This window comes from Macrosteles quadrilineatus, unplaced genomic scaffold (assembly GCF_028750875.1).
Source record: "Macrosteles quadrilineatus isolate MER2022 unplaced genomic scaffold, UCM_ALF_1.0 Scaffold_9__3_contigs__length_116548681, whole genome shotgun sequence".
Taxonomy (NCBI): Eukaryota; Metazoa; Arthropoda; class Insecta; order Hemiptera; family Cicadellidae; genus Macrosteles; species Macrosteles quadrilineatus.
The window spans coordinates 50498382-50513920 of NW_026542602.1; the positions used below are offsets into that span (position 1 = coordinate 50498382).

General features: G+C 35.2%; 3 protein-coding genes across 5 annotated transcripts in view; 1 reads left to right on the forward strand and 2 right to left on the reverse strand.

Annotated features, from left to right (window-relative positions):
• LOC129002238 (uncharacterized) overlaps positions 1 to 4456 on the reverse strand; it is a 28297-nt gene extending 23841 nt beyond the window's left edge. For all 3 annotated transcript variants that reach the window (XM_054429899.1, XM_054429897.1, XM_054429898.1), the window contains exons 1-3: positions 4342 to 4456; positions 1670 to 1781; positions 962 to 1085 (exon numbers count right to left, since the gene is read on the reverse strand). In XM_054429899.1, coding sequence (XP_054285874.1) covers positions 962 to 1085; positions 1670 to 1777 — 232 coding nt within the window. In that variant the 5' untranslated portion in view covers positions 1778 to 1781; positions 4342 to 4456. The remainder of the gene's footprint in view (positions 1 to 961; positions 1086 to 1669; positions 1782 to 4341) is intronic.
• Positions 4427 to 5416, reverse strand: LOC129002244 (protein OPI10 homolog). The gene has a single exon (XM_054429908.1). It carries the CDS (start codon positions 5043 to 5045, stop codon positions 4467 to 4469), a length of 579 nt encoding a protein of 192 aa, XP_054285883.1. The 5' UTR covers positions 5046 to 5416; the 3' UTR covers positions 4427 to 4466.
• Positions 5417 to 8887: 3471 nt separating this feature from the next.
• On the forward strand, positions 8888 to 14768 carry LOC129002247 (transmembrane protein 170A). The gene is made up of 4 exons (XM_054429910.1): positions 8888 to 9050; positions 10864 to 11064; positions 12608 to 12713; positions 13009 to 14768. The coding sequence occupies exons 2-4, from the start codon at positions 10953 to 10955 to the stop codon at positions 13202 to 13204; spliced, it is 414 nt and encodes a 137-aa protein (XP_054285885.1). The 5' UTR covers positions 8888 to 9050; positions 10864 to 10952; the 3' UTR covers positions 13205 to 14768.
• The last annotated feature ends 771 nt before the right edge of the window (positions 14769 to 15539 follow it).

The following is a 15539-nucleotide window of genomic DNA, read 5'->3' on the forward strand; positions in this document are numbered from 1 at the left end:
CTTCTGAAATGAACATTTTCACAGCCATTTTGAACTCCCTAGTCCATTTTTGCACTTTCCCCTCTGTTATTGAATTAGGATCATAAACTTCAGTGGAACTTAACTGGGGATGAATGTCAGCATTTGAATTTGTAACATTTTTTTACTTAGATGGATCACTCAGCCATTCTTAGATAGATTATTAGTTACAGTACAAATATTTTTGTTGAATTTATTATGCATCCGTTTCCAAAATCTACCAACCCTTTGAAAGAAGAAAATAAGCGAAGAAAAGTAAACCAATTTCTCTAATGTATTGAAAAATTAAGACAACATTTGAGCAATGAGTTTAGTGATGAAGTCTTAATATGGAATTTGTAGGTATTAAATAAATACTGGTGTCCCTCTAGAGTTCAAACACCATTATCATTAGATACTATACAAATTTAGTGGGAGAAAAATCAATACCAATGTTGACTTATCCAGTCAGAAAAATTCTTCACAATAAATACAAGCTAACCATGCAAAATATTTACTCCGAGACAGTAAGAATAACACTTCATACATACCAGATTTTCCGACTCAGCTGACTTGGACCTTTATAGTGGATGACCTCATTTATTACGACATAGGCTACCTAATCATGTCCATCAGGGGTTAAGATTATCCATCAGTAACAATGCACTTTACCAACCATCGTGGACCATTCCCGTTGGCTGTTTGCATTAATAAATTCTAGGCCTAGTTGTTGTTGTGTCGTATTTAGTGTTTTCTTATGGCGTTCGTTCAATTTCTAAATGAGTTAACTGTTAACGACATAGAGTAATGGATAAATCCCAGTAAAATGGATAATTATGGCTTTAAAGAAAGCGGAAACCTGGTTAATTCAACTACAAAGGACGAGTCAGAGACAACAGAAAATCTGGTTTGTATATTGTATCAAACTCCTATGGTGGCCAAATGATAATAAATAGCACTTTACCTCCATAATCAAATATATCTCCTTGTATGATGCCAGCTGTGATAATATGTTTCTTTAATTTCAAAGGCAAACCACTGATGTCAAATTCACCAGTCAGATGGCCGGATACATCACGTTTAGGTAACTGAAAAAAATTAAGTATTTAATAGTTTTTAACTTGAGTAACGTAAAGAAATACATCAATGTTACTAGTTATCAGCAGTGGTTTGTTTTTGACTAATATAATTTCATAATATCAAAGTCTAAACTACATTCAACAACATAGCCTACAGGTGTGGGTGTTTTTCCTTCATTTAACTGGTTTTAGTGGTTTTAAGTGAAGCTTTTGTCATAATAATTTAATACCAATGTTGTACAATGCATGGGTTACATTGTATATAAACAATCTTAATATGAACACAGTTCAGTTAGATGGTAGCATAACATTCAGCTGCCGACATGGTTTAATGAGATGGTTCATTTCTAATGGCAAACTAGAGAAAAGTGTTTAGTAATGGTCCTAGTTATCTAAATGCCTTGCTTTGAGGGAAACAGGCCCAAGGACTAAACGGACAGGCATAAAATCGCCAACTCTTAAAAAAAAGTGTTTAATCTTCAGAAGGTTTAAGTTATTTGGATAATAATAATAACTTAATTCGGATAATAACTTAATAGCCTAAGTTAAATATCACAAAAATAAAACAAAAATCACAAACAATAAAAACTTACCGCCTGTGAAGGATTTGACCTTGTTGCGTTTAGTTTAGCCATTGCTAGTTTGGCCTTGAAGGATCTTACGGCAATCCATTCTTCCCTGTTCTCTTTAATTTGGAACATTTTTCTGTGGATAAAATACTGAGGATTAGGCAACACATAAAATGTTGTTTAATTCAGAAAAAGTTAAAGTTAACTGGATTCAAAATAAGATTAGTGCCATACCCTGTAAACAACAACTCAACATAAGTCTAAATCCTGGTAAAGATTTTTTAAATTAGAGTGCTGCACAAGAAATAGGCTAGTAGCCTACATAGGTCCCTAGTGTATCCAAAATAAATGGGGGGAAATCACATTTAACACATCCTTAGAACCTACCATCTAGGGGAGACCGGTGGGAATAGGAGTTAGTGGGTGAGAGAAAAACGATTTTGGGAAATTGTTGAAAGTGAAAAAGGCCTGTGTTAAAATGTGTGATCAACTCACTTAAAAACTAATTTAACCAAATTTCTCAAACGGATTTAACCTAATTTCTTAAAGGAATGTTAATTATAAATTGCAAAATGAAGATGCAAGTTAGGTTGTTCTAAGTTGTGCAATTTTGTGACTGTATTAAGTCCTTTAAGTAGGTAAGGTTCAAGATTCAAACATCTTAATTCATTTGTTATACAATGTGCAACTTTAACATAATACAGAATGGTGACAATAATTTATATATACTGTAGGCTAAGTTAGACCTCTAGGATAATTATTTTAATGGAAATTTTTTCTAACAACTTACAATAGCCTACAGAAAACCATTAAAATCTACAATGCTAGAAACATGAAATGAGACGGAAACTTAAAGATAAGTTAAGTTATAGACTACTCCTAATATTTACATGAATCAAAAAACCTCATTTAACCTTAACCTGCCGGGATTTGGGTTGTTTTTAAGTTACCTAAGTAAACTAAAAAAAACCAACACATTTTTCTTTAATAACAACAGAAGCAACATTACAGAGGTGATCTAACTTGGGTAGGCTCTGAGATGTAATCCTGGACAGTATCAACATTTTTAGGTAAAATCCCATGTAACCGTAATGTAACAATTTACCAGAAAATACTAGAGTAACTTAGGTTAGGCTGCTAAAAACCCCAGTACCAGTACGGTATGTCTAATTAGCAGGCCCGTTTTTGACTATGTCAGCGCCCTAGGCACAACTAATAGTAGTGCTCCTTTGCAATATAACAGGGTGACCATCGACCGGGAAATCCGGGAATTAAGAGTGAATTTTTTGGAACCGGGTATTGTGTGTGAATTCTATATTTCTACCTGGAATTGTCAATTTACAGTGATGTCACATGATAAGTAACATTTCCGTGACTGCGGGAGACGATAATATATGCCTCCACAAGGCGGCAAGGGATAATCAGAACTTTGCCGCGATCACATGAAACAATGATACCTAATGTCTAAACGACCGCGGGATATGATGATGATTTTACCGCAATCACACAATATGATAATGAGATCCTAGAAAGCCGCGAAGGATAATCAGAATATTGCCGCGATCGCATGAGACGATAATAGGCCTAATGTCTAAAACGACTGCAGGATATGATCATGATTTTACCGCAATCGCACAATACCATAATGAGATCTACAGAGCCACGAAGGATGATCATAATATTGCCGCGATCACAGAAGACAATGAAAATGTCCACACAAACGCAGGGGAAGTCAGAATTTTCCTGCGATTGCAGAAGACGATAATGATCTTCACATGGCAGCGGGATATTATTAACATTTTGCCGTAATCGCGGGAGACGATGTCTTCACGACCGTGGGAGACGATTGCGATGTCTTCATGACCGAGGGAGACGATTATGATGTCTACATGACTGGAGGAGACAATTACGATGTCTTCACAACCTCGGGAGACGATTACAATGTCTTCACGACAATGGGAGACTATTACGATGTCTTTACGACAATGGGAGACTATTACGATGTCTACGGGATCGCGGGAGTTAAAATAATGACTGTCTACACGGCTGCGAAGGATGATCAGAATTTTACCGCAATCACATAAGACGATGATAATGTATACTCGACCATGGGAAAGATCAGAATTTTTCCTCATTCGGGGAAGACGATGATGATCTCTAAACAATCGCGGGAGATGATTACCATTTTGCCGCAATGGCAGGAGAGGATTACTATGCCATACGACCGTGGCAGGCGATGATGTCTTCATGGCTATGAGGGATTATCAGAACTTTAATGTACTTTGATCACAAAAGAGGTTGATAAGTTAATATCCACACGACCCCGGGATATAATTATAATTTTGCCTTATTCACAGTAGATGGTGATAATATTCTCATGACGGTGGGATGTGTTCATATAATGCCGCAATCAAGGAAGACGTAATTATGTCCACACCTCCGCCGGGAATAGTCAGAATATAGCCGCAATCGGCCGATCAAGGTAGGCGGACGATGATGATGTATATACAATCACAGGAAATGCAATCGCATGCAAATACAGCCACCATTTTTTTATTTTCAAATTTTTCGACGCCCCCCAAAAAAGCCAATTGCCTCGCACGGCTAGGCATATGCCTACCGAGCCTATTCGTTAAATTGGCCCTGTTAATTAGGCCTAAGTTAAAAGTTTTAAGTGTAGGCTAACTTGTACTTACATGATATTATATTCAGGATGTGCTGAGCTCAATAAAAGTAAGACTTGATGTATATGCTATTAAGTTAACTTAACTTGGGTTTTAACTGATTTTAAGCTGAAAATGGTCTATAAGAAAGGTAGAATCTAAGATCTCCAAAAATAAGGGTTAACAGCAAGTTTGGTTTCAAAGTTTTGATACCAGTTCTGTACGACTGGAAGTGGTACGACGTAGGTGTCTTGTTGAAGAGTGGCAAAACTGGATATGTAGTTAACAAAATTCTTTAGGGTTTTTTTGCAGTATTCGGTAAACTGAGACTGTTCAGTAGGCTTGGATGTTTCCAGCATAGTAATTTGTTCTTGGACAATGTTTAAAGGTTCAATAGCAATACCAATCTGAGCATTGTGTGAAATTGCATGTTGAGCAAATTGTAGAAACCCACTTTGTTCTTCTGACGTTTTCTTCAGTCCAGAAATTTTAAATACGGCAGATGGTTTTTCATTTGATATGTAACCAAGCAGTTGCCAGCTAGGAGGTGCATTTGGATCAGGCCAACTAAAATAAATTAAACCAGCTGTTCCATCTGGAAATGGATTTGTTCCAGTTAAGAATACCACAATATGATTTATATTGTCAGCATCAACTACTGTAGATAAAAAATGTCTTTCTAAAACTTGTTCAAAATTGGTTTGCACAACACGACCACTAACAATTATTCCAAACATATCTTTTTAAGGTTTCAGACATGCCTTAGATAACGATAACATTCTAATCAACGGAAGTGGCTTTAACTTTGATAAGTTAGGTCCTACCAAATTGCTATGCCTATCTAAGCATAAACTAAGACCCTAAGGATGGGATTTGTGTTGAAATAGAAATTATTTCAAAACACAGAAGTGACGGAGATAGGCCTCCATTCCATATTTAAAAACACTGCAATCACAATTTACACAACAGACTTTAACATCAGTCGAGGCTGAATGAAGGTTGAAACAACACTCAACGTCACTCACACAACTCAATTAATTGTAACTTTTTGTTGTAAGTAAGTGTAAGTGTAATGTAACCAGTGTAACCTTAACCTGCAACTCCTGCAACAAAAGCAAAACTCCAAAAACTCCTCCAGTCCTCCACCACCACTCTCCACACCTCCACTGCCGCACTTCCACTTTCCGTTTCCAGTTCCACACTTCCACTTTCTACTCCACTCCTCCCTCGTTGGCCTAAAATCGTTGCACAATTTTTATTTCAGGATTTGTTTTGCCAACAGTCTCAAATGAAGGCTTCTGATTGATTAGAGGTTTCCTAATCGAAAAAATAGTTCTGTTCGTGAAATAAAATTAAAAATGCCTCATATTTAACTATATAATGTTTTAATTATAAAAACTGTCATAACCTAACCAAATTTGCTGAAAATAAAATATGAAGATTTAATCGAAAAATAGTTCTGTTCATAAAATAAAATCATAAATGCATCAAATTCAATTTTATAATGTTTTAATTATAAAATTAAACTGTCATAACCTAACCAAACTTGCTGATAGTGAAAAAACGAATGAAGGTCGTAAAAATAGTTCTTTTCATAAAATAAAACTGAAAATGGGTATGAAAAAGTTGTAAACAAATAGTGCCACCCAGCGGGATTCGAACACGGCACCTACAGATTATTAGCCCGCCACCTCCGCCACGTTATCCGGGTCTGACTTAGGGGAGGTACGAAAGAGGCATTTAGTTCAAAATTCCTCCGTGAACAGCGCTGTAGTAGAGAGCACTTTGGCAATGAAGGTTTACTAATCGCAAAAATAGTTCTGTTCATAAAATAAAATTATAAATGTCTCAAATTCAATTTTATTATTTCTTAATTATAAAATTAAACTATCATAACCTAACCGAACTAACCAAACTTGCTGATAAAGAATTAATATAACAAAAGTTTAGTAATCGGAAAAATTAAATAATTCTGTTTATTAAAATAAAACTAGAAATTGCTCAATTAAAATTTTATAATGACTTAATAATAAAATTTAACTGTAATAACCAAACCAAACCAACCAAACTTGCTGATAATAAAAAATCTTGGACAAAAAGTTAATGCTACCAGCGGGATTAGAACCCGGGACCTACAGTATATCAGCCCAGCACGCTAACCATTAGACCACCGAGGCCGATGGCTATTGTCCGTTTTATTACGGTAATGGCGTTCCCTCAGCTAATAAGAAGCCCACAGCTGTCATCGTAGTCTCTTCTATACCTCCCCTGAGTAAATACCCACGTTATCCACTAGACCACCGGGCGGGGCGGTGGGGCGGATGTAGTCTCGTCGTATCGTTTCGGTAATGGAATGGTGTTTCCACAGCCAATCAGAAGCCTCCAAATGACAGTGTTGGCAAAACTAATCCTGAAATAAAAATACAGCGGCCTTGTTAGTAGTTTCGCACGTTTCGCATTTCGCAATCACATCGATCGCATGGCCTTTTTTCTCTCTAAATGACACAATAATTGTGGGCTGTGGCAGTCATGAGGCCCCGATGTTCAATTTTTGTGGTTATCCTTCTTCTTCTTTTTTGTTTAGTGATACTTATCAGGAGAATGATATTGACACATTACATTACATTTTGTTATTTACAGACATAAATGTTGGTAGTGAGCTCTGATTTGTTCTGTAATATTTCGACTTCAATAAAAGTTTTCTTCTTTTCTTTGTTTTTATATGATAGGCTGTATGTAATGTAAGTATCATGCGGTGTTGAAGTTCAATAAACTTCTGTAGTTGATATAGCTGAATGCTGTTGTATTATATCTGCAATGCGTTTAAAATGAAATTAATTGAAAAAACTATTTTACACATACAAAGTTTGAAGACTGATGATAGGTAAATTAATCAAGCTAATAAACCCAAAGATTTTTCAGTAAGGACTTCAGAGTTATCTTGTTGACTCTCTTCTTTTTTTATCTATTTACTGGTGTTAGGTATTGAAACATTAAAAGCATATATAGATGATCTTGTCCATGAATTTATAAAATTTGGTGTCTAAATCTACAGCACCATAGACTTCTTCCCAATTTTCTTTGGAGATAAGATGCTCAAATATTTAGGTGAAGTTTGAAAAGAGCTGAGTTGAAATGATGCCGACTGGGCGTAATTATCTGAAAGACCTGTAATATAATCACCGATGAATCAAAATTAACACAATTTGTACATATGGTATATTAAACTGCGTTAATCTTTAACCTCACGAGCAAAACCACTGACTACGTTGACTAATCCAAATGCAGCCATTCCCATCACAGGGACGAAGTTTGTGATTAGATAAAGCGTCACAAGCAAGATCGATAAGATCTCCCATGATTATAGTTGTACCATGGATGGGTGCTAATTATGATACTTAGTCAAGCATTCAGCTAGCAGATCCAGAAATTTATGATACTGACTCAATGGTGGTATGTACGCTGCCACCATCAACAGCTTGATGTAAACAATATTGCAACACGTGGACGTATGGGTATATTTGCAATATTGTAAATAAATACAGCCACCAGCTCGCAAACATAGCAACCTCCTCGACAAACTCACTACAATATCTAATGGTTCACAATCCATGTCTGGGTGGCACCATATACCTGAACCTCCCTCTTAATTTCATAGGTGATCTGCAGAATGACATTTTGCAGCTAGAGTTGTTCCGTTTTTGTTTTTAATGTACTATTTCTATTTCATTACTATATTCAGAAAATGCTCAGTCAAACAAAGAACATAATATGGAGACTCATAATCTATCAATATTTTAAGTACGCCAGTCATAGATAATAGGCCTCTTATGTTTTGGCGAAGGAACTCTAACTTTATTTTTGAAAGCTCTGGATGCCTAATCCTCTATAAAGAAAGAGTGCTCAAGGGACTCTTGGGGGTTTTGGGCTTCTCCTAAAAAAGATTTGATAGACAACAAAATCCGTGCCTTTACCCACAGCCACCTTTAACTCTACGCCGTGGCCTTCGAAGTGGCAACATCGCAAAGAGGGTTGTAACCATTTGTAACAGCTGATTTGTTTGGATGCAGCTAATGGTAATTTGTGTATTTTTAAGAACATGAATGCCTGGTTGCTGGGCTATGAAAATACTGACTACACTTACAAAAAAATAAAAAATTATTTTCGGTTTAAATATTGTTTTTGTTTTCAATTCTATAAGTTTTTATTTTCAATCTTTCAATAAATTTATATTCATAAAGTTTAATTTTAATGATTAATACGCTTAATACGCTTAATACGCTTAATATGCTTAATACGCTTTAATGATTAATGAGCTGGTGTCACCTGCGGTCTGCCATGCATGTTATCTTATGGGACGTCTGGTCTGGCACTATAGACAACAGTGACAAAACCACTTTTGACGTTGCCAATTCTACCTGGCCGCAGCCTGTAGTTAAAGTTAAAGGTGGCCGTGCTTTACCTAAGCACATTATTACATTATTATTCCTTGGCATTTTTACTAGCTTTTTTACTTTTGTACTGTACAAGTCTTCATTGGTTGACTGCGCATGAATTTTGCGTTTTTCTGTTAGCTGTGAGCTGTCTGTAGTCTGCAGCAAGTTTTCTTCGAGCAATTTTAACATGTCTTAATATTATAAAGTGTTTTTATTGCAAAATATCCCATAAAACTATGGTGTTTGAATGTTAAAAATATATTTACACGTTTAATTTGTACGGATGATGTTTAGCGAACTCCTATGGTAAGTACTCAGGTTAAGCTTATGGCTGAAAGAAAACAATGATTCAGTGCTGGGAGGTTCCTCTTTCTACCATCCGATAATCTATTAGGTAGCCTAACAAAAAATGTACGTAATCATTGTAGGTTACTTAATTTACTTAGGCGAACTAAAATATCGATCACATACATTATTTAGAATCTGGAAACTTGATTTATGTTGCCAGAATTGTTATTTAAGATATGGTAGGTGGGCTACAATTACTTAGCCTTCAAGTGTCACAAAATGTGTAAATTCTGTTTATCACACACTATAGAACTAGCTTTGTTTATTAAAATTCAATAAGCTACATCACCAACTTTCAGGCACACTGTCATACTCAAACGCTTTGCACTTTACGTCCTAGCCTACACTCATTAAATGCAACAACCAAATGAAAATATCGATTGTTTCATTCAATGAATGAGTGTAGGACGTAAAGTGCAGCCCTTTTTTTTGCAAATATGTACGGTTAATTAAAACTTACTTGTCTACCACTAACTTAGGCCTAGCCTATATTGTGATTCCCTCATTGTTCTTGTTCTCTAGATCTTGACCTATCGGTGTTTTGTTGTTAGTCTACATAGTATGGTTTAGTGTGTGGAAATTGTCGTAAGAGATAAGTTATGATTTTAATCTAAACTTATTTGAATTTTTGTAACTAGGCGGCTAGTTTTTGTTGCTATCATGGATCTTTTTTGACAATATAAATAGAGGGTGCCATGATTAATCAATAAGTTAACCGCTGTAAGAGCTCTTTTTCCCTATTAATTTTGTCAAGGCAAAATTAGCTGAGGGGAGGAAAGAGCTACTTTTGTCAGCATCAGGAGATGTGTTATTATGGTTGAGTTAAGCTGGTCCAGCTGAATTTAAATCATGCTTTCATTTCCGGAGCTGTAATAAAACTAAAAATTATTTTAACTTATATATTTATTCGAACAGGAAACCCATCACAACAAGCCATTGCAATAATAAACAGGCCTAATAAATAAGCTGTTGCTTTGTTTTGCAACAGGTCTGAGACTAGCGTTTAACTTAGGCTCTGTTGTAAATGGTTGTACGTTTTGTGTTTCAACTTCAACGACTACTTTAGTGGTTCGGAAATGTTTAAGTGTAACACAAAATGTTTAAAAGTGTGTGTTTGACAGGCCTGGACCTGTTGCTCGAAATTGAGCTATTATCTAGTATTAGGCCTAAGTTAGGCCTACATCAAAACTAACTTAATGACATTCATAACTTAATGTTCAATGAATTTAAAAACTCAACTCAAAGCTTGTTTTTAACAAATGGAAATACTCACACTGTTAACCTCCACAATAACATCAATTATATTTACCGGTACCAAAGAAAATGAAGAGTTAAAAGGCCTGACGTTGTGCAGGTTTTTTTTGTTTCCCTTAAACTTAAACAAACCCTGTTACTGTGAATAATTGATTCCTTCAATGTGAGACTTAACAAAGGTTTCTTGGGTGTAGTTTCCTATTCTTCGTAAATCACTTGACTTTTATGGAAATACTTACTGTACGGATTAAATTTCTTTGACATAAGTTAAGCTAGGACAAGAAAAAAATTTAAGAAATAAAATTAACTTACCTAACTAACATCAAATTTTTAAAACTCAAATACAAATTGTATACCGGTAGGCCTAGATCAAAATTTCTAATAGATTCCCAATGCTTATTTTAAATTCTCAAGTTCTTTTGAAAATTAAATAGTCAAAGACAGACTAGTACACTGAGTTTTTTTCTTCAAGCTCAATGAAACGTCTGTGTTACAATGTGTTTGTTTGGTTTTACAGGAAGCAGCTGATTTGTAGAGCGAGTGAGCAGCTGCGATACGTTACATGATTCCTCTCGGTGTGGGTGACTGTGACTGCACGGCAGAAGAATGTCCAGCAATGGCCGGCCTCACGACAGACATGATCGGATCGACTTTGACTTGGAGACCATCATCAGTGTCATTACGATGGAGCACAGTGACCCTTTGGTCACTTTCCCCGGTAAGTAAAACAAATCATTACCGTCATTCTACTAGGCCCTAATAGTATATTTGGTTGTGGTGGCTTGTGAAGTTTCATTTCAAATTAACTTAAATAAGTAAGAGAGAAGTAATTTATTGGAAGAGTTACAAAGTGTACACTCCTCTAGCAAATTAAAAATTGCAACCTTTTGTAGCGACTCGCTACAAGTACACTCGCGCAAGTCATCTGACACAGTTAGGTGCGTGGGCAGTCTCTCCGAAGCAAGCACGCGCGGCAAGGGACGGACTAGTCGTAGTGTCGTGTGAACCTCTGGCGGTGTTTCAACGTTCGGATAAGTGCTAGACTAAAACTATAATTGATAATTAGGTAGGGGTTGGGGAAGGGTGTAGGCTAGGGTAAATTAGTGATTTATTATGTAATTTATTAGGTTCTCCAATTGGTCGTGGTCTGGTAATTAATATTCCAAATTTCTACGATTAATATTAGAATTCACTTTTGCTAAATCTAGTTATTTTCACGAATCAGAATAAGTCCAGATATATAATTATTTCTCTGTTCACTACATATATATTAAACAACATAAAAGCTGGCTTTGATATGCAGCTAAGGTATTATTGTGCATTTTGACAAGGTAGTTAGCTTCTTTGCAGTAGAGTTGAACGACAGGAAATGTGCGTGATTTTGTGGTGGTAAGAGGAAGATATATAGGGTCCAGGTATCTTCATTTACACTCATACTACTCCGTCTCGCCACACTTTTTTCCAAATAACGTAGTATTGTTAAAGTAAAAATAACACAACAAACAAGTTCAACACTTCTTCAATGGTCTTGAATAGCTTTTAAACACAGTTTTATTATAATCATGATAAACCAACATTATTTAAAACACAACAAATCGTGGATCTTTCTAGTTTAAAAAGCGTAAAATTACATTTTGTTTAAGTTTTACCTGATCTATAACTTGACAAAATCATGTCCACATCAAACCATGGTAATAAAGAAGACTAACACTGCTATTGTTTACGTTCTGCAGACGTCGTCGTCTAGTCCAGTTTGTCATCGGTAGCCGGCCAACATAAAACTTTTAATTTTTATTCTTAAGGTTATTGCGGTTCATTTTAACGTTAAAATTATACTTAATGGTTATTCCAAGTACTGTATTCGTCTCAATAAATCACAAATTAATTGTTTTTTTTTTTACGTTTTCTTTAAATAGAAACATACTATAATAAAGTAATTATTGTTTTCCTACTGAAAATAAAAATATATATTTAGGCCAAAACCGACCTCGGATAACCGGGGCTTGGATAATCAGGAGTGTACTGTACTTCTGAGTACAGAAACCAACTAGACTTATTGTGTATTAATGTGTCAAAAATATATGCTATTTTTAGTGCTCTGCTACTTTTGTTTTGTTGGCCTTGAGTATAGTTGATAATCAAATAATTTCCCACTTCTTTTTGAGGGTAAAAAATAAAAGCGTATGAAAGTAGATATGTTGCAAATTGTTGTTGTGTGTTTATTAGTAGGTACGCTACAGTATTTTATTATATGTCCACAGAGATGTGGTACAACGTGTTCCTGTGGTCCCTCTTCTCCTCCATGTTGGTCCACACGATCGCATCCATCATCGCATTCACAACACTCCGTAAACACCATTATGGCAAGTGAGTAACAGCCCCTACCTATAATCATTAATTACATGGTTTTAGAATACATTACGATCTTGTGATAATTTGTTTCCTTCAGGTCATAGGTAAAGTAGTGTACGCAACTCGTGTAAATAGGGTTAACGACACTCTTAGAAGTTTTTAAATTTTAAATTTTCTACTTGTGTCGTTAACACTATCTTTACGCAATCATTGCGTAAACTACTATTATTGATCCAGCGTTTCTCAGTACATACTGCTTTTAAAACAAATTTTGTCTAATAAAATTAATTAAAATTTCATTACTTTGTAGGTTTTTTCCAGTAATAATAATCTTTATGGGAACATTGACCCCGTTGGCGTGTGGGGCCATGAGCAGTGCCGCCGTCGCGTTGGTCTACCGCGCTAGTGCCACCAAGATGATGCCTGCGTACGCAGTCATGTGGGGCATCGGACAGACTCTCATCGGAGCTGCAGTCGGCTTCACCAGAATTCTCGCCACATTATAACATCGGTTCCTTCTCAAAACATTCCACTTTGGTTGCCCTACCTTTATCATTTGCTCAACTTGTCCCATGTATGTTGTATGTATATAGCCCGAGATCATTTCTGTCTGTGTTCTTCCACAAACATTTCGTTAGGTTCAAAACACAATACTGGTCTTATTACGATATGGGTTAGTCAGTGTTTTTATTGGCGAGAAGTGTTTTGTGGGAATCTAATTAACCAGATTTAAAAAAATTATGATCAGATATATAAAAAACCCATATGTTACCTACATTAATAAGTTGAGATACCCCTAGAAAATCCCATACGTTTATAATTTGTGATTTTAAGAACTGTCCCCTAAAAATGTGTTTTATCTATTGAAATATCGACCTCCTCCGATTTTGATAAGGAATAAATCGACTGTGGTTGTTTTTGGGATTTTTATACGAGCCTATCGTACAAGTCTGACGGCAAACATTGTTACCATTTTGTTTAGATGTTTACGGTTGGAATTAAAAAGTATATAAATATATTACTAGTATTTATAAAACAATAGTTCCAACAATATTTTTTACATGAAAATATCACAATCTTTTTTATTATTAAGTGACAGAATGATGTTCGATGAATTTATCTTAATATGAAATCAGTTTATATACTTATAAAATTTTCTTGCATTACAACTTAAATCTTTTGTAAAAATTAGATTAGTTTTTTCAAATAGAATTATTCATAATGAATAATGATATTATCCTATTTTTGTACTGTTAAAATGAGTGGATAGAATTTGTGTGTAGCCCATTGAAACCTATCGAACGAACGAACCCACATCCTATGGTCTCAATAACATGTATATATATCCTGAATGTATCGAAATGTGATAATCTAAGAAGGTATGTTAGCTTTTTGTATCATCCTGCTTCTATACACAATGTTAGATTGCTTTAAATCTATTATTTGTACGATTTCAAGTGAAATTTTTACCTGTATATTGTTACAGCTGCTTCTATTTTCCTCATTCAGTTGATTTTGTAACTTGACGGTTGGTGATTCAATATACAGACGGATGGTTAAATATAAGCCTAATTACAGGTCTAGGCCCTCATAAACCTAAGTGGGTTTACACTAATTTCATAAGTCAAACCTTAACTAAGAGTTGTATTACTGTCTATGTTTTTCTACCGAAACGTATATTTACGAGGAAAATAAAACCAGTTATAAAGTTATCACACCTTTTTCATAATGCACAAAATAGTACCAAGTGTACTTATATACCTTGTAGCCTAGACAGCTATATAAATACATGTAAATAACTAATTGTAAATACGCTACATGTCTAGTTAGTGTAATATATTTTGTGTACATTCGCTGTAGCGCTGTCAAATAGTGGTTTCTATTGTAAAGTTTTGTATATAACTTATTCTGTTACGACTGGACTGTCCTCTAGTGTTCCTTTTTGTAAACGGTCGCATCAGTTCGGACTCTCTAGACGAACAGTCAGTTGTTATTATGTTTTTTAAGATATAATTTATTACCCACCAGTTAATGATTATGATAATTTGTTAAATACAGCCATTACCATTGCTTGGTGTTCTTTATGTTCCCTGGTCTGACATTGCATAGAGGGGGGGGGGGGGGGGGGTGAAAGGTACAATTGGTTGAAAAGTGATCAAGACAAGTAATAAACATATATACATTTTTGTACTGTTGATCTTTACAAAAATCGTTGATCTCCAATGAATTAAAACTATACAACTTGAACCTCCTTTCACTTTTCAACCATTTGAGATATTTGAAATCGGTTTGCGGCAACCTTCTTGGTTATGAGGGACTACTGGTATGAGGTAGCTAAAAAATTTTCAAATGGGAAGTATAGTCGCCTTTGTGGTAATTATTTTACAGTTAATCTTTACACTTAAAACAAAACTTATTTCTATTTTCTAAGCCAAGTGCTTTTGCCTCCAAAAAAGGTGTGATTATTTGCATTTTGATGAAAATTATCCGTCACAATACGTCATGAAAGTCTCATTTTCGGGCTCAACGGCTCTGTTTCTGCATTCAACTGACAGACTTCATCTGGCTTATAAACCACAATCTTGCCCCCCAAAACTGGGTAATTTTTGAGACTAGTGAATTACATTACAATATTATTTTATTTACTACTACTTCCTGCAGACAGCTCTCTTACTTTTCCATTCTTTTAATTTCTTTAAGCGATGAAGCTTTTGTTAAACAAAGTAATACAGTATGAGAGAAATGAAAAAAATGGTTACTAGGACTTTCAAAGTTTATATTGCTGTGGAAGTCTCTCAATCGGGCTTTTTGTTCTGCTCATTGCAATAGTTATTTGTGTAA